This window comes from Numida meleagris, chromosome 10, assembly GCF_002078875.1.
Source record: "Numida meleagris isolate 19003 breed g44 Domestic line chromosome 10, NumMel1.0, whole genome shotgun sequence".
NCBI lineage: Eukaryota > Metazoa > Chordata > Aves > Galliformes > Numididae > Numida > Numida meleagris.
This window is the reverse complement of record NC_034418.1, coordinates 13825460-13844300: the sequence shown is the minus strand read 5'-3', so window position 1 is coordinate 13844300 and position 18841 is coordinate 13825460. Positions and strand designations below refer to the sequence as shown.

The following is an 18841-nucleotide window of genomic DNA, read 5'->3' as shown; positions in this document are numbered from 1 at the left end:
TACTGTAGTATGAATTTCACAGATTACACACAAAATAAGAAAAGTAGGGATGAGGTTTAAGTTATGACATAATCTGTCTCCTACATTTTGCTGCTTTATACACTATAATCATGATACCACAAATCTGAGGAATTAGGAACTTTTTAACATACATTTTGTTATATCATCACACCAGTAAACCACTGTCTTTTGATAACAAATTATTTATTTTAAATGAAGGTCAAGACTAATGGCACTAATACTTACTTTCTAACTGATAACTGCAAGACAGATGCCTTCCTACCACCTCGGGGATTAGCCCAGTCTGTACATATGCTATTACTCCTCTGTTATTTTCCTGAAAGTATGAAGAAGCAAACCTCTGAACAAGGATCAATGAACTCAATCCATGAGCTTAGAGCCTTCTCTTCCTGTTCACATATACTTCCCCTCTTATTAAGAAGGAAGAATTACATTTCATGAGCATGTGGGGGTTTTATTTCTTCCACTGTGTTCATACCAGGGACAGTTTTGCCTTTTTGGGGCCCATTATCCACAGCTGTGAATCTCCTCCACAGCTCTAATCTAACCCTAAATTATCTCTGACAGCAAAACTCAGGGAATTGGTATGAAAAAGTATCAGGGCTGATCATCCCTAACCCAAGTGCCTTCTCAGAACTGCACGTCACACCAAAATCCACCCAAAAATCCACATTGTGCATTGTCAAAATGTTGCATCTTTGCTAGCTCTCTATCCCAGAGTACACAGAACACCTCCGTGCATATGGATTTTGAAATTCCTGGTGACAGGCCAGGGTAGAAAGGGGACCAAATACGGCTGTGAAACTTAATTTCTGTATCTGTTCAACCTTTCAGTATTTCCATTCTGCATGCTCTTCTTCCTTTTCTCAAGCTCTGGCATAGCATGAGGAGCCCCTCATTCCACTTTTTGTCACATTTTGCAAAGATCTTTTTTTTAAATATCCATAGAAAACATGCAGAATCTGGTAATTTTCTTTCAGCAATTCACATAGGGACAACTCTATCTTTTTCTAAATCCCAATAGCAAAGCATCATTTACAAACATACACAAGCAGTTACTAATAAACATATGCCAGCTCTAAAGGAACGTTCATTTTGCAGTAACCATGGAATGATATGTTATTTTCACGAGAAATTCCAAAGATACAAATTTCCTTTGCACACACTATATGGTTGTAAAAAAAAAAAAAAAAAAGGGAAGCTACAACTCACAAGAAAGGCCAGTTACTACTTTTATTACATATTCACGGTATTTTCCATTGAAAACAGCTAACCCTTTGGAATATGCTTTAGGAACCAGAGTTGATCATTTAAACAATAAAACACTTTATGCACTTTGAACATTTCACTTGCCACTGACAACTCTTTCCTCTGTTTTGCCCAGAGATATATAGAGCTGTAATCAAGCCCACAGCAGCTGTGTGCTGCCATTCAGACCTGAAAGATTCCATGTTGTGATAAAAATTAATGTCCTTTGAAATCCTCTGGGATTTTTGATGCCTTGGGAGCAGCTAATGAAGAAATACAACCTTTGCAGAGCATAACGCAAATTTTTTGGTTCTAAGATTAAGACACATGTGGCATATGCATGGTCTGTCTAATGTCAGCAGTAAAGCATTCATACCCAAGTGCCAGAAGACTCTGCCTTCATGTGTTTTAATTATCTTCCATATAAAAGCTTTAACTAAATTGACTAAATATGTTTTAATGCATATGCAATTGAATAGATAGATGTGCCTTATATTTCAGAACTTTTAGAAGACAACATCTTTTAAACACAAATCTTAAAATCCATTAAGCTATACTGCTACACATTCTTTGTTTTATTTTCAACATAATAGATTTTAATTAGGCATATTAAGTCATATATATTTTACTTCCTTAGATACTCAAAACACCTCTTGCAGCTGATGTATCTTCTGGAACTTTGTAGAAAGGCAGTGCCTCTGAAGCCTTTTAGAAGTGGACTCCAAAACATTTTATGAGCCGCCTTAGATTTGTCTTAGACTTTGGCATAAACACGTGGCTCAAAATGGGAACCAAAACCACCAGTGTGCTGAGCAGAAGGCCACTGGGGATTCACAGTCTTAACATGTACCTGGCCAGAATAAGTCAGAAAAGAAATTAGAAGGAGAAAGCAAATCTTAAACTTTCTCAAGAACATCTGATTCAGGTCTGTTTCAAGCAGCTTCCTTTCTTTTGAGATTCTCTCAGGCCACTTTTCAAATCCTAAGGAATTAAGCCAAGCTCAGCCTTTTACAAAATGCCACTGCCGTTGGTAGCAGTGCCATCCCCATTGCATAATTACATGCTGCTGTGCGTGACAATCCGACAGCCTCAAAACCATCATCTCCGACCTTTCAGGAGCACTCATTAACCACCAGATTGTGGACTGGGTGGTGGTGGCAAAGGGATACTTTCCATCCCTTCTGCCCAAACCACATCATTTTCCAGAAAATAATACAACATTTCCTGGGCCAGCCAGCATATACAAGAAGGAATGACTCTAATGGTTTGGTCTGGGCAGTCACCAGTGAGCAGAGTTTTGGTTCCAGTTTCCTATTTAAATAAGTAATTCTGGGCTCTGGAAATTCGTTCCCTCATTCCTACACTGCAATTTGAACGTTTGAGCGTACCTGCAGACTCATCCATTTGTCATCTCCACATCCACAGCTGACTAGAATAAATAACTAATGGGACACTGATTTAATCTTCTTTCTTAGTTCAGAATTACAGTCCAGATCCATGCCACAGTCACATTCACAGCACTTCTGTGAGAGTCTTGGTCTTCTCTGACTCTGAAGACGAACAGTAGCCAAATTGTCTTCCCTGACACCAACTGAAGGGCAGCACTCCCACCAGCATTACAGACTTTGCTGAAATTTGGGGCTGAGTTTTTATCAAAAATAGCTTTAAATTTCTTCTTGCGTACACATTAAAGAGGAATAGAAAAAAAAATAGTTCAAAAGCAGTTGGTCTCATTTTTCTCTCCCCATTTTGTTTCCAAAGCTAAAGAGCTAGATGTAGTCTGAGCCAACCAAAACAGCCAATTCAGGTACTGAGAGAAACAGAAACAGCCCCACATCTTCAGATGCCAAATGCAGGAGAGAGACTCATTTCAGTGTAACTTAAGGAAGAAACCTGGACAGCCCTCCAAAGACAAGTGGCAAGTTCACAAATTTTAGGCAGTCCAGTTGTAGTCATAAAACTGTGCAAGCACCTATCATTCTTTCTGTTGTCTATGTGCAAAATATTTAATATTTTTTGCAGATGTACTTAATGTTATAGTGGAATGTCAATTCTGTATTTTAATATAGGGTTTTACTTTAAGAAAAAATTACGAGAATGGAGCTATTTCTTGTGTTCAAAGATGTGGCAGATAAGGTGATCTGGTGAAAACATCATGTTCTCTGGCCTGCAGTAAAAGAGGAGCAGGGATTAAGCTTGAAAGATTCTTAATTAAAAAAATACTGGAAATAGTTTCTGGATACACATGACTTGACACATGCTACCATAATGGGGTAATTGTGTACAAGAGCTTAAAAACAGAAGGAAAGAAAAACAAAAAAGGAAGGAAAGAAAGAAGATATTTATGCAGAAAGCCAATCCCTAAGCTTTAATAAGGCACAGTACCACCACATAGGGAAAACAAAGTGTTTCACTCTAATATTATTACGAATCTTTCAAATTCAGTCAAACTTTGATCTTATTTAAATTTAAGATACATGCTGTCTGCAAGAGTAACTTCCAAGTTATGCATGTTTCCTTACTTAATTCAATGTGGATATTTTTGAGTATCTCAAAACCTACAATGCTGTCCAGAAGTTTATGTCTGAGTAGCACCGTTAGAATGCAAGTCATATTCTGAGTTCAAAAGACAAATTTAATAGCTCAACTGTTTCTAGCTTTAATTCACAAGAAGTATGCCTATAAATTTCAAAGATCTCTGCAGGTTAGAAAATATATTCACACTTTGAATAACATTATGCAGTGGCAACAACTGTCTCTAACAAAAATAATTCTGCTACAGAAGCGTTAGTCGTACTGGCATAAATGCATCACTAATTATTCATTTAAATCATATATTCATTTTTTTCTTCTGGACCCTTTAAATTGTCTATGAAACAACTTGCTGAACAGATCCTATTTTTACATATGTATTTGTAGGTACAGATAGAATTTATCACACAACATCTATGATTTAATTGTGGTTATGTTAGAATTTTTAAAAAAAATTAAAGCATGTAATATGTCAGTTATCATACATGAAGATCCAGAAAAATAGTATTCTGGGGTGAATTTTTAGTAGGCTCAGAAATCTTAATTGCATCTGCAAGGTTTCACAACGCTTCTGGTTGCAGCATGAAAAATGAATGTACTCATGGAGTTTGTGGCCTCAGTTAAGGAGGCCAACTGAAAATCTGGCCCTCTCCATTTTGGGTCTGGTTGGGGAAATAATCAGAGACTAAGTTCCAAATGGAGGATCATAATTCGTAACTGCAGTCTTTTCTGTATTCCTATATACAGTACAAGTGAATAAACTGTTAGCATATGCCAATTCTTACCACACACACACACACAAATCTATTTTAAAGTATAAGAAAGAAAGAGTAGTGAAAATCTGCATACAGAAGTCCTGCATAGTTGTGAGTTGCATAACTGTGAATTGCTGTCTCCAATTCAGAAAATTCTCAGTAGTAGCTATTGGCAAATGCTATTTTTTTATTATTTATTTATTTATTTTATTTGAAGTAAAGCAAGTTTTTTCAGGATAATCTCATTCTTTTTCTTCAAACGTGGAGAATATTAAATTGATGTTTTACTGTTTGGCTGAAGAAAACTTTAGTTCAAACCAGGCAGCACTGTGCACCACTCAAAGCTAAAGATGCACATAAAATCTTATCTGCAACTTTATTGTTTAGTTCTGCCCACTTGCTATTTTGATCATGTCACAGTTCTTATGCTGAGGATGATGCAAGTAGCATGATACAATGATTGTAAGTATTGGCAAAAAAATCAATACCTATTCTGGACAGTTTAGGGCTGACATAATAGCTCTCCTTCCCAATTAAAACGTGCAGGCTGTAGTCAAATGCGTGATGACCAAAATATCAAATACAAGGTCCTTTAAAAATTCCAAATCCTGCAGTCCATGAACAGCCAAACACTGATGCTGGCTAGACTTAAATGCTACATTGCATACAAGCACAGGAGGGCAGTCATTTGTCTATAAAGTGGGATTAATACCAACCATAATTCCTCACATTGTGCCCACTCAATGTAGAGAAGATTCAATTCAGTTTTTAGTTCCAAAAGCCTAATATGAAGAATTGGATTGTCTGCCTCATCCAACTGCACAAAAAGCAGCTAATGCCAAATCCATCCTAGCCCAGAACATTATTATAAACAGATCATTTATTTGAATTTCCTTAACAGAGACATTCAATCAACTGCCTGAGCTGAAAACTAGCAGAGGGGAAAGACTAGAAACAGATAGTAGAAATAACTTGAGCAAATTTAGCTCTTAGGTGCACTGAGACCTTTTTTCCTGCTCTCCACCAAGACCTTTTTTCCTGCTCTCATCCTAACCCTTGCACTGTCTTCATGAGAGAGGTGAAAGTCATCCACTCCTGGTACAAATAGCCAGTGAGAGATCTACCTAGAGATAACAAGCCAGGAGTCCTAAAAGTGTGTCACAAATGACAGTAAAAATCACAGAAAGGACAGCAACGCATTTCAAAACTTCAAAAGAATCTAAAATTAGTAACCTACTGTGCCCTAATGAATGCTTTCTCTAAATAATTTGTTTTGCAAACTCTTCAGCCCTACCTGGTAGTCAGGTTAGACTCATTTCATGCATCAGTCACATCATGTTCAGGTTGTGCTGCAGTCCTGCAGTCCCATAATGAAAAGGAGGTAGATCAGCAATATTGTCATATTCTGTCAGAAGACTTTGGGAGATTGAACTGCAGTTATTACATTTACCTTTTTCTTCCCACAGAATTGTTTTAAATGAGAGAGAAATTAAAACTGGAAAGCACTGTTTCTACTGGTAAGGTATGCTTGTACTCAGCTGCAATCACAGAACTGCAAGACCTAGGATAGGCGTTTATCCCGAAGTTTCATTTGAGACTACATGGATACAAAAAAGTCTTTCAAAAAGAAGCAGCTGTATCAACTCAAGAGTATAAATAATGGAAACAAAAAACTATTTTCTTCTATCAGGATAAAGGATTTTCTGGAGTATATTTATAGGAATACAACATAATTTACCAGTGTTTATACACTCTAAGCCCAAATTTTATCTGTGGACAAGGCTGCAACACCTAACAAATCCAAGAAGGAATACAAGGCTCCTTTCAAATCTCTTTGAGTTTTCGTGCTTCTAAGATTAGTCATCTGATTTTTACTTTTAAATAAGAAAGCCTTCTTAGCTCTTAAGTACTACTCCAAGTCGTATTAAATTTTCCTTTCCAGAGCAACTCTTTCCTCCCATTTATTATTAATGTTTTTCTCAATGCTCCCTCTGTTGCATTATTTGAGTTTTTTTATGCAACCAGCCTCTGCTGAGCAGAGGATGACGTTTCTCCATTCTTCATGTAGTTTCCAGGATCTCTTTGATTCTCAAACACATTCAAGAAGGCAGTTTTTTTCTCCTGATTGTTACTACTTCAGCATTTTTTCCTCTAACCCTTGCAATCCTCACCCCTTTCCCAGATGAAAGAAGTTTTGATCTATTAAGCAGAAGAAATTCGGGGATACTTTTTTCCAAAGCAGTTCCACTTCAGCTTTCTTATTCAGGAAAAGATCTGTGAAACACAGTCCTTTAAGACTCTCTTCCAACAGCTATCAGCCAAGGAAGAACCCGCTCCCAGGTTGTGATGTGGCTATGAGTACATCCTTCTATCTGCTGACAAGATATAATATCCAGAGCCACAAAATGTTCCAGAAGAATCTAAAAGACGAGCAAATCTATTCTCTATTTTTTAAATTTTCACCTATTATGTCGGGTGTCACCAAGACCAACAGTTTCTATAGAATACCGAAGTGTCCCAGAAAGCAATACTGGAATAGACAAACTATGCAGACAAGAAAACTGTCTGTGCCTAGAAGTGTAAGAAGTTCACTACTGAATAATGAAGGCCTCTTTACAAAGTGTGTTGGGAGAAATAAAAGTATAAATGTTTACAGGAAAGCGTGTGTGTGTTCATATACAGTTTCTCCTTCACACTTTAAAAATTACTGCAGTTTTCCTCAAGAAACCAAGAACTATAAAACTCAGAACTCCAATGATATCTTTGCTCAGAAAACAAAAAAAAACTTGCCTTTTCTACTACTTTATTGCTAAAGAATTTGTAAGAGATTTTGTAAGTAAGAAAACTGTGTACTTATCCAGTATCTCCTGTGCTCGTAAATCAGATTTACAGCTACTACGCTAAAACTGTGAGCGTATCACAGTATGCCCTCTTATCCAGGTTCATGAAAGCAGGGATACCAAAGCCTTATGAATGTTAAGCTACCAGCTTATGGACTTGCCAAAGCATAAAGGACAAGACTCATTCAGTTTGACACCGAAGCCTGTAAGGTTTTGTTCAATTGCTCAAAAAGCTACTAATGCAAAGGAATCACTGATCTGACAAAGGCCGCTGGACATGACTGCAAAACAAAGTGACAAAAGTAGTTAGTGCACATTAGTGCTGGAAAACACATAGGGCTGGCATTGCAGTAATAAGATGCTATTGTCATATAATTGTTTTTCTGACCATATCCAGATACAGTTATATCACAAAAAAACAGAGCCAGAAAAACCTAGTAGGTCTTCCAGTCCACCCTCCTGCCTGTGCAGATGATTGCAAGGTAACTCTTCTGTATCTGCATCAGATAGAAGAGTCATTGCCACAGGCAGTGTGGTGAGTCTGGTTTCCATCCAGACTTGAAGTTTACACAAAATATAGCTGGAAATTCATTTTTGTCTAAACCCCACAAGCTTCTCAATAGATGCAGGGCAGCTCCACCAGACACACACACACACACACACCTGAGCACAGATTTGAGACAGAAATATCCGAAGGCAAGACAGAGGCTGTCGTCTGTGACCAACATTTTTCAGAATAAAACGAGAGTGAAACATTAGTAAACTCTATCAGTGGCAAATTAGCTAAACACTGGTAAAACAATGTATGCTAACAAAAGTCAAACAGGTTTTAATGATTCCAAATCTTTCAATTTCCTAACTTCTGTAGCAAAATTTAAGAACGTTCATTTCTAAAGATTTATAACATGCATACCGAATGGACTGCACAGGATGACCGTATGATATGATTGGCAATGCACAAATCAAGCAAAGAGCTGCATTTGAAAGAAGGGTGGTTTTAACTTTTCATGGTATCATATCCTTTTTTAAAATAAATGTAGCATACCAAAAGCATGAAGAAATTAAATTAAATTTCTTTCTAATCTTTCTGTTCTAAATTAAAACATGTTATAAAATGGAGTTAGTATTAAAGCTTCAATACTGCAAGGCTTTGTCTTTCTATTTCATGAAGATTTGAAGACATTATGTTGCTATATAGTATAAAAACATTGTTACAAAGAATTTTGGTGGTAATTAAGTCTGTGTTAGAACTCAGTTTCGACAATTCTTTGAATCAAATAAATTTGTATTAGAACTCAGTTTAACAATTCTTTGAATCTAAGAGACCTGTAAGACCAAAAACGTCATCTAAGTGCAATATTTTTTAATATATAATTTCCTGAAAAATATATATTTTCAGAACTTTCTAAGAGACCATATTCTCTTCAGAAGTACAGTAAGAAGTATTATAAAAATATTTGCAGGAAAAAAAATGAGAAGTTAGTTAGAATAGTCCACATCATTTGGAAAATGTGGATAAAAGCACAAAGTGCTGAATTTGTTGTAAAGAGTAGGCATTTAAAAATTTCAAAACATTTATTCAATGTAAAGATTTATCATTCAAGCTAAAGCAAGCCAACAATTTGGAATTCAACCTGAATAAATAAATTGGCCTATTGTTAAGTACTGTTATTATCACTAGCCCTTTTTGCCCTTTTTTTTTTTTTTTTAACTTGTTATGAACTATTTCAGATACAAGTCTGCAAAATTGAGTTGCTTAGCTCGAAGAGCCATTTTTAAAAAAATACTTTAAAAATAAGGATACAAAAGGTTAGACAAGAAAGCAAGACAGTGAGTGCACTAACTGCTCATCTACAAACTTTCAAACCACAGCAAAGCTGATAATAGTTGCCTGAGCTGTTTTTTATACAGTTAATCTTTGGCCTTTCTCAATAGCTGGAGAGTTATCAATACCCTCCTTTAAGCATAAGATATAGACACACATCGAATACTGAGAGATCTGTAATTATTTTCCAGGATGAAAACAAAAAGCCTCATTTATCTACTGTAATTTCTGATCAGTGCAGCTATGGTGAGTTATTGCCAATTTTGCTCAGCTGATAAATAACAGGAAATTATTAAATGTAATCTTTTGAGTACTTACATATTCTTGGATTTGAATGCTTCAGCAAAGTTCTGCACACTGCGAAGAGAAGCAAGGTCTAAGGTCATCGCTTCTACCTTGGCTTTATGCTGGAACAAGAGAAAATAAAATAAATAAAAGACAAATAACAGCAAGCTTAGTTCACACTATCATATTATAGCAAATGTATTATGAAACAAGTCTGAGTCTCTTGTTCAACATTACAACCCCAAAGCGAGCACAAATCATCAACAGAAATGGACGAGCACAACATTCAGAGCCAAAAATAGCATTTTATTGTTGTGGTTCTGCTAAAGACCATATAGTGCACAGCTTTAAGTAATGCAGTGAATTGACACGAGGTAGTTTTAAGGTTAATATGGTGTCTTTTTCCTTCCCGTTAGCTGGTGAAACTTCTATGTAAGTCATGAAATAAAAGGTGCAGTAAGCATTATTCTTAATGTGTGCATATTAAATAAGCCAACGAAAATATATTTTAAAAATACACTACAAAACCAGCTGAATTCAATCTTACATATTAACCTAAAACAATCTGTTATTCATAGCAGGTGATACATAATTGTAGAAAACAACCTATCAGCCTACATAGTTTTTCATTCAGTAAGAGCTTAACAGGGTAAAATATTTTCTAAGCAAATAGCAAACTCTAAGAAGAGGATGTATAATCCCACAAAATGACAGGTTAACCTGAAGGTGCTAACCATAGGCACCAGCCAAAGAACAATTAATATTTTCAATGTCAAGATCCCTGTCCTCATTCCTTTTGAAATCTCAGACCAAAACCAACCCAAAGTCTATTTCTGTTGCAACCAGTGAAGGGGGAAGCCAGCCCAAGATTATGGCTCTCTGAAGCCACCATTTTGAAATAGCCCCCACTTGGCTGCAGTGAGTGCCTTGTGTCCCTGCACCACAACATCCAGCCATTGTCTTCAGTTCTTCTACAAACGCTCCACCCTAAGACATCCTCTATGGAAGACCAAGCACCATGACATACAGGTTGCATAGATCTCCTAAATAATACTGTAGATGTGCATTTGTACTTGCCCTCATTTTTAGGATCAGTAAACTCTTTGGCATCTGAAATAAACTGGCAAGGGCCCTGCACTCCTCCCCAGCCTCCAGCCCATTTGCTTATCTCACTTAGCAGAAAAGAAATTAGAGGGACACTTCACGCAATTCCAGTGCTACCTATTCCCATGTATACAGTCATTGTCAAGACAGAACGTTAGCACTGCTGTAAGAGTGGAAAAAGGATGAGAACAGTGGTCCTATATAATCAAAGGCAGCATCTGAGTGGAGAGGCAGTAGATTTGATACGAGCATGCTGCAATGAGACCTACTCTACCACAGAATAATACAGTGAGCGCTTCTGAAGGAATAGAAAGGCAGTGGTAGGCCCTACAAGCAAAAAATGAAGCCCAAAAGAGCACTCCCATTGTATCCAAAGTTCAAGCAATTCAACTGATCCCTGAGTTTCATTGTGTCTGGTGCTTTTTTCACTATGTCTGTTTTTGTTGTTTTTGTTGTTTTTTTTTAATTTACTTTGCTAGCACCCATTCTGCCTGCTGCAATTAACTTGAAGGTTGGGCTTAAATAGAATGACACACAAATTCCTTTTGTTCTACTCCTGCCAGACATAACAGACAGCAAAATAAATATAGCCAAATTCTGGCAGGTTCAGTTCCCATCAGGAAGTATCCATCGATGGGAGTAAGAAATGCTAAATGCAGCTTTCCCAAGAAGAGTCTTTGCACCCTCACAAGACACATGTCACTAGAGCACTGGGATTCATTTTGCTCCACTGGGTAAATGTTTACTCCTGTTTGAAGGTCAGACTTGAGAAAGTCAGTGCTGCCCTGTGTTATGCAATAGAGCTGCAGAAAAATCTCTTCAACTTTGCAGTCTAAAGCTGTTTACTTAATAGATAAGTAGTGTAGAGTTGGGTTTATTTTACTTCTGCTTCCCTCAGTTGAAAAATTCTCCTGCCTCTTGCAAGGGGAAAAGGACAACAATGCTATAAACACAGGGGCACAAGAGGGGTAATAAAATTATTTTTTAAAAAAATCAAGTAGGTCAGCAAACTATACCACAAGCTGCTAGTTACTATCTTCTTATTAAGAAATTTAAGAAACTATATCAAAATGACCTAAAAAAAAAAAGATGTTAACAGACTGTAGTCCCTCTGAATATGCACAAGGTACGTGTGGAGCACAGCAGACATGCAACTGCTCTGTTTCCCTCACAGGAAGAACTTGAGCATGTGAAGTCCACAGCACTCTCAGCAGAACATGCCACTGAAGTTTATGATGGCATGCAGAAGGCCAGGCTGAGAATTTTGAGTATCTTCTCAAAACAGTAACTGGGGAAAGACCTGCGGGCTTAGGCAAGTTTTGTGCTCCAGATTCTTCCTTGCAAACACAGATGCAAGCACTTCTCACTTCTCACACAGACCATCAGTTCCTCCTATAGGACAGAAACACTAAGCCTTTAGTAACAACCCACTTTCACTCCTAATTTTTCTACTCCCTTTCATGTTACAATTGAAAAAAATAATATTAAAAAAAATAAAGGAAGCTATGAATAAGGCAAGGTACTTGAAAGCTACATCCCTAATAATGTAAGAATAATTGCAATCAGTGACATGAATGAGGATTTTGGTTGTTTTCTTTTTTTTCTTTGTTTTTTTTTTTTTATAGTAGCTCAGCATTACCTTTAATGTTTTCCCTCTTTCCCTGTATGCCTAGGTAGCACATATCACGGCATTTATTAAAAAAAGGAAACATACAATTTTTATTAAAAAAGATAATAAAAAAGAAAAGCTATTTCTAAAAGGCATGAAAATTGTAATTGTAATCCACAGTCAGAACTGATTGCTAATGGTATGCTGCAAATCCTGATCTAACGTGTCATAATTTTATTATGCTGATGTCTCTCACCATTTTACTCCACATATTTTCAGTACCGAATTATGCCTCATTTTATGTTGGGAAGTCTTAAATGGGACTTGTCACTTTCCCAAATACAAAAGACAGTCAAGCTTAAAACTGACATCATAATATTCAACGCACTAAGACAGCAAACTCTAGAATTTTTTAAATTAAATCGATAAAAGATATTAATCCTCCTTCTACTACTTTCATTTCAATTACATAATCTAATGGAAAACTAAATAGCAGAATAGAATGTGTAGAATAATTTAGGGATCTCACTTCTAGTTCAAAGGACCATCACCACACAGTGCCTGCCTAGAGCCTGTGCCAAACGAGCTGGTGCCCTTGCCACAGCTCCCCAGGAGAAACACCCTGACTGCACCCAAGGCAATTCTCACAGCCAGACTCACACCAATTTTGCAAATCGGCCAAAAGGAGAACACACACAAGACAGAAACGTGGTTGTATTCTGACTGAAACCGGGCTTTGGGGAGGGACTTGAATTTCAAGAAACCCAAAGAGCAGTTCAAGGCTGACAGGATGTAGGCACCAGCACCCTGTCTTTGAAGAAGCAGACGAAGGCACATCAACCTCTAGCTCCTAACAAGGCCCCCTCTAACAGCACTGCAATGTTCTGAAAAATGCAAAGTAAAAATTTTATCTTGTATTTGATGGTTATATGCTCAGTTCTGAAAGCATTTTATCAATATTTCCAGATAAGTTTCATTGCCCTAAATAGAAATAACACCAGAAAACACTGTATTTAGTTTGGTATGCAAGTGGCTCCCTATTGAAGCAAAAATATTAAAAATGCTTATGTGCAATTGGCTATATTTTGCACTCATGTAAGAAAAATGCTTATTGAGGCAGAAACTAACCAGAAAGTGAAAACATCCAGAAAGCAAGCAATTTCACTATATGCAATGTATTCACTTTACAGCTTAAAAACTGTTTAAAAATGAACAGTGCATGGTAGAGTAGCTTGGCAGTAAACATGATTGTGCATTTGTGTCTTGGTATTGAAGAAGGAGCCCTTTTTCATAGTGAATTTTTCATTCAAATGTAAGTGATGATTTACGTTAAATATAGGTAAAGCATAGCTACATTTTCCTGAAGGATTGCAAGGAAGTGAAGAGCAGTACAATAAGTTGAAGCATAAAAGCTTTCTCTGTCATAATATTTATTATAATGGCATATAAAATAGCTGAAATAAATAATAGATGACTAAAAGTAAATTCATATGATAAAGAATCTTTCAGCAGACACCATTACTTCTGACTGCTCCAGTTTCATACAGAGTTGAAGAGTCTTAATAAATATGCTGTAGCCCCTGTATCTCATGTTAGTACAAGTCATTTTGTGAGGGCCTACTTAAAATGTAACATAGTGGACACTAGGTAATTTACTGCATAATTTTACTCTGAAAAGGTATCGTGCATATATCTGAGGCATTTAAAAGCCGTTAACTCAAAGCTGAACACACAGAACAACTAAAAATATCTGACTTTGAGGGACTGAAAATACAATAAATCGGTTAAAAAATCAGTTTGATAAAGAATAATCTTGATGACTGTCTTGTTATGCAAACAATTCTTTTATGCAGTGTGAGAAATAAAAAATCTTCAAGAAAAAGATTTACTTTATGTATTTTAAGAGAAACAAATACCCAAAACTCAGCATATGACAAGCAACGCCCAAATAAACCCCCATTTCCACGCTGAGGACAAAGTAGAGGATGTTTTAGAAGCATGTCTGGCCATTTGACACACAGCTTATGACAGCCAATAGCCAGTGCCATGCACTATTTATCGAGGAACATAATAGGGAAAAAGGCTTTCACTCAGGATTAGGACTGTAAATATTATTGTCCCTAGTGTATTGAACATTTGGTACTTCATGCTAAACTATATTTATGCAATGCCTGCTTTGTATTGCTGTGTGCTTTGAATGCTGCACAACTCCTTCTCATGGACCTGAATGGGACAACTGCATCTCTCTGCTAGAAGAGTAACCCAAAGATACACATACTAGGCTGGTTACTGATCATCTTTGGACCTCCATTTTATCATGAAGAATGGATTATTATGATTATTTTCCTTTTCTTCAACCCTTCTCCAGAACATTCATGGATGCTTTGGCAGAGAAAAGCTTATCTTGCCGGCATCTTCTACAAGTTATAGCAGTAAGAGGCCCCTTCAGCAAAGCATGAAGCTGTCAAGCTGCAGTAGGACTGGTCTGCAAACACATGTCTTACAGCTGAAACAGCAGCTCACTAACGTGATAGTCTAGAACAAACTTCTGAATTGGAGATTTAATCTCAGTTTGGTTATAAAGCAACAAGGAAGTCTGGATCCTCCTAGAGATTAAAAATAAAGGCAACAAATGAACAATTTAAATTCTGAAGACAAGAGACGTGGAAGAGTAGTAAAGGAGACCTGATATGAAGGAATTCAATTTTTGAGAATGCTGTACACCAACACAGCATTTGGTGCCCACATTGAAACAAAGTACTATTCACAGCAATATTTTTCCTTCTTCCAAATACTTAATTTACCTATAATTTAAATTTTATATCATAAATGCAGCTATATGACTGAACTCCCTAGCTATAATTTGTAATTTGAGTTGGACGTGGAAGTGCTTTCTTAGTCATGCAATAGGTCATTTTAATTCCCCAATATTTATGAACTGCGAGTCTATTTCTATGTAAATGGCTATATACAAAAAGAAATACAAAATACATTCATCTGCTTCTTTGTAGCCACACAATTTTTTTCAGGTTTTAATATTTATTAGTCTTCAGTAATAAATACCACTACTATGAGCAATGTTTTGTTATTTCACAATCTTTACATTAGCTTGCACTTAGATCAGCATCTCTGCAAATTTGGCCTCCTGTATACTGAAGACAATTATAAAGTTAAAAAGGGAAAGTGTTAATCTCAAAAAGAAATTTAGATATCTTTACAGAAATAAACTACCCTACAACAACCCTAATTGTGCTTAGAAAGTGTAACTGAAGTTAGTCTCCATGGGCCATTTTAAAAATTATTTATTCCTTAACCATACAGAAGGAAAAAAAAAAAACACACAGAAATTACTAGACTATAATTTCAGAATACTTCAATTTGCAAGCTCCAAACGTCCCTGATTTTTCTTGGGTACACGTGGTTCCACTGCATGCAGTACGCATCTGCTTCCATAACAAGAAATTACATGCATTAAAATAAAACCTACCATAGGTTTTGGCAGTAGGAATTTGTCTAGCTCTTAATGTACACAAACTGTTGGTATTTCCTTGGAAGCCTACTTTTAGCTGGATTTTTTTCTTTCCCTGGATATAGATCATTTCTTTCCATCTCCAAACCCCATTCCTGTAAAGCTCATTTAAATTCATCTTGGGGAATCTCAAGTAATCTTGGCAATATATTACATGGGTATGGTTTACTGTTCTAATAAACATATATTCTTGTTTACAGAATAATAGAGGGAGCCTGGGAATGTGTAACAGGATCTGGACTGTGGAGAACCTCCTATTCAAATGCTTTCAATTCTTTTCATTCTGAAAGATTTGAAGCGATAGCAGAACACACTGTCAAAAACAGCAACAAGGCGAACAGCATTGGGATAATTTAGAAGCTACAGACCGTTTTCTTCTAAAAAAGTGCTCAGTTTGAGGTTATTGTTGCTGTTAATCATCCACAACATTAAAGACGCGCTATCTTATATGTACAGTCACACATACATATAAAACTTACAACAGGATTCCTCACGTAGATTTTGCACATACAGAAAACGTTAGTGTCCTTACTACAGATGCCAAGCAAGTCGAGAAAAGCACGATGGTCAAAAGGGCAACAATGTTTAAGTAAACACGAAATGAACCCTTTTCCCCTGTTCTCTCATGATCCATAATCATAAGCTATGTTGTTGCCGGAAAGTGCAGACATGCACTGTGCAGTGCATTAATCCTTCAAACACTAACAGATGCCGGCAGGGATTTAGGCTGGAATGTATTTACAAAGTGACAAATTATGTTCCGTATTATACAGAGAGAGAAAGAGCACCCACAAATAGGCTGATAAATGTCAGCTGCAGTCACGACAAACGGTTTATTTTTATTATACTGTAACCACAAATGTTTTTTGCAGGGAGGCCCAAAGATTTATTTGTTGCAGGAAAAAACAAGATTATATATGACACAAAGTAATAACTGTGAGATCACTGATGTTCTGGGCAGCCTGCCCTCCTGGAAGCTATGTTCAGATTGAAAAATGTTGCTTAAAAATGGTATGTTATATGACACAAAGTAAATAGTTCATAAATCCGTATTGAAACAACAATAACTAATAATTAAAGACAGTCTTAGGCTCCGGCTTATATAAGCTCAAAGGAAAGTTTAGCATTTCTTTTGGTGGAATGTTGAAAATGAAGTAACAATTTTGAAATAAATCTGATGAAATTGTTTCAGATTGAGGGCAAAGTGCTATAATTGCGAGATGGAAACAACATATTTTAAACACGGGCATAGGGCTCTCTCTAGGAACAGTCAGAGCGGCACAATTAATTGGCGGAATAGTGACGTCTGCAGGCTTACAAATGCATTGCAGCTGAGGAAGTACCTCAAAGCTTGCCAGAAGACTTAAGGTATAGTTTACAAATGCACACACACACACACACACACACACCTAATACTGGGAAAATATGGATATCCTTAAAAGACATTACTTCTTTAATAACAATTTCAAGATGCTTCCACATAAATAGAAATAAATACTTAAACAAGGAAATGGAAAAATTAATTGAAGACTTTTTAATCTGCAGTTCGTGCCTTATAATCTCCTAGCCTTGAACGATATAATATAGATATCTTACAGGACTCTGTCCTCAAGGAAATAAATGCAGATACAAATTCTTCCTTCTGCTTCCACAACTGTTCGCATCCCCTGGCTAAGAGACAGACACAAAATGAAACCATCTCAGGTCACATTGTGATGTGTGTAATTTTAGAAAGTGAAATAAAAGGACTGAATCACATTAGTAAAGATTTCTTGTACAAATAAGGGTTGGCAGGATCAGGTTCTCAATACAAACTCAATATTCACAATATAGACTTTGATGAAATATATGAAGTCCTTCTGCATGCACAAGAAAATATCAAGCATATTTGAACAGTACTGGAATATGGAAACCTGGCATTATGCCACTTGATTTCTGATGACACAAAAAGGAAGTTTGTTTGTTTTTTTATACTTTCTTTCTAAAGAAATAAAGACTATATGACAGAGAAAACACGAACAAATAGACCAGAATTAAATTTTGTTGAAAATGTGGCCCATCTCAGGGATCGCGTTATTCTACTTGTGATCAACAGTGTAGATGGAAAGCCTTCATTAAAATCCCCACGTAATCCCAGGGATGCCTAAAAATCAGAGCTCAAAGTCCAGGCCGTACATTTTACAGATGCATAAAGTTGACTGCATTCAGCCACAGACAGAAGGGGTCATGAGCCCAGGTCACATTGTTCTACTAGCTAAGAAAGTTAGAAATAGCTTTGGCATAAATGTGAATGAAATCCAAAATAGTGTCTCATTCTTAAGCGCTGCCAACATGAAAAGCTAAAATTTTCTCCTACAAAATACGTTCGTTTTTTTTTTAAATAACATTTTGATGTATAGATAACAAAAGGACACATGCAGCAATATGGTGGGAAAGTCCGCACTCACCTACCATTACACTTATATAAGAAAAATAATTTCCTACATACAAATTGCCAGTGAATCATATAGTTACACAGATGAAGACTATAAATTAGAATTACATTCTTACATGATTTGTACATACAAAAGAAGGAAGTGCTGCCACTGCAGCAAGTAAAGCGGCAAGAAAAGCATAATAAAACACTAATATTAACTGAAAATATCTACCTGCAGAATAAGCAGACAACATTGATATAAATGCTTCATAGCTCAGAGGGTGGGAGAAGCAAGTTAAAAGAGAAAAGAAGCAAAACTGAAACACAAAGAACTGAATGTGATGAGAAGCAGCATGGTAAGTTTGTGAGCAGTACTCTCCCTGCTGGACATAACGACTTCTAGATCCTGTCTACAGTTTTGCTGCCGTAAGGTTTAATAGCAGTCCTTACTGTAGCCACTCTGTTATTAATTCCAATTTAACAGATCTTGTCAGATATCGCTAAACAATTGGAATTCTACCTTAAATTTTTTGCTTTTTTGGCTAAAAGCTCAGGCTTTTCCCAAATTTTAAGGTAAATACTGACTGTATCTACCTAAACACCTGAAAAAATAGCAGCTACTGTATATCTTACCCATATGCCACATGCAAAAATGTAAAACATATTAAAAAAAAATC

The 18841-nt window shown here is 36.4% G+C and overlaps 1 protein-coding gene across 3 annotated transcripts in view; it reads right to left on the bottom strand.

Annotated features, from left to right (window-relative positions):
• Positions 1-18841, bottom strand: part of WWOX (WW domain containing oxidoreductase) — a 474831-nt gene that overhangs the window by 364198 nt on the left and 91792 nt on the right. For all 3 annotated transcript variants that reach the window (XM_021408203.1, XM_021408204.1, XM_021408205.1), the window contains one exon: positions 9540-9628. In XM_021408203.1, coding sequence (XP_021263878.1) covers positions 9540-9628 — 89 coding nt within the window. The remainder of the gene's footprint in view (positions 1-9539; positions 9629-18841) is intronic.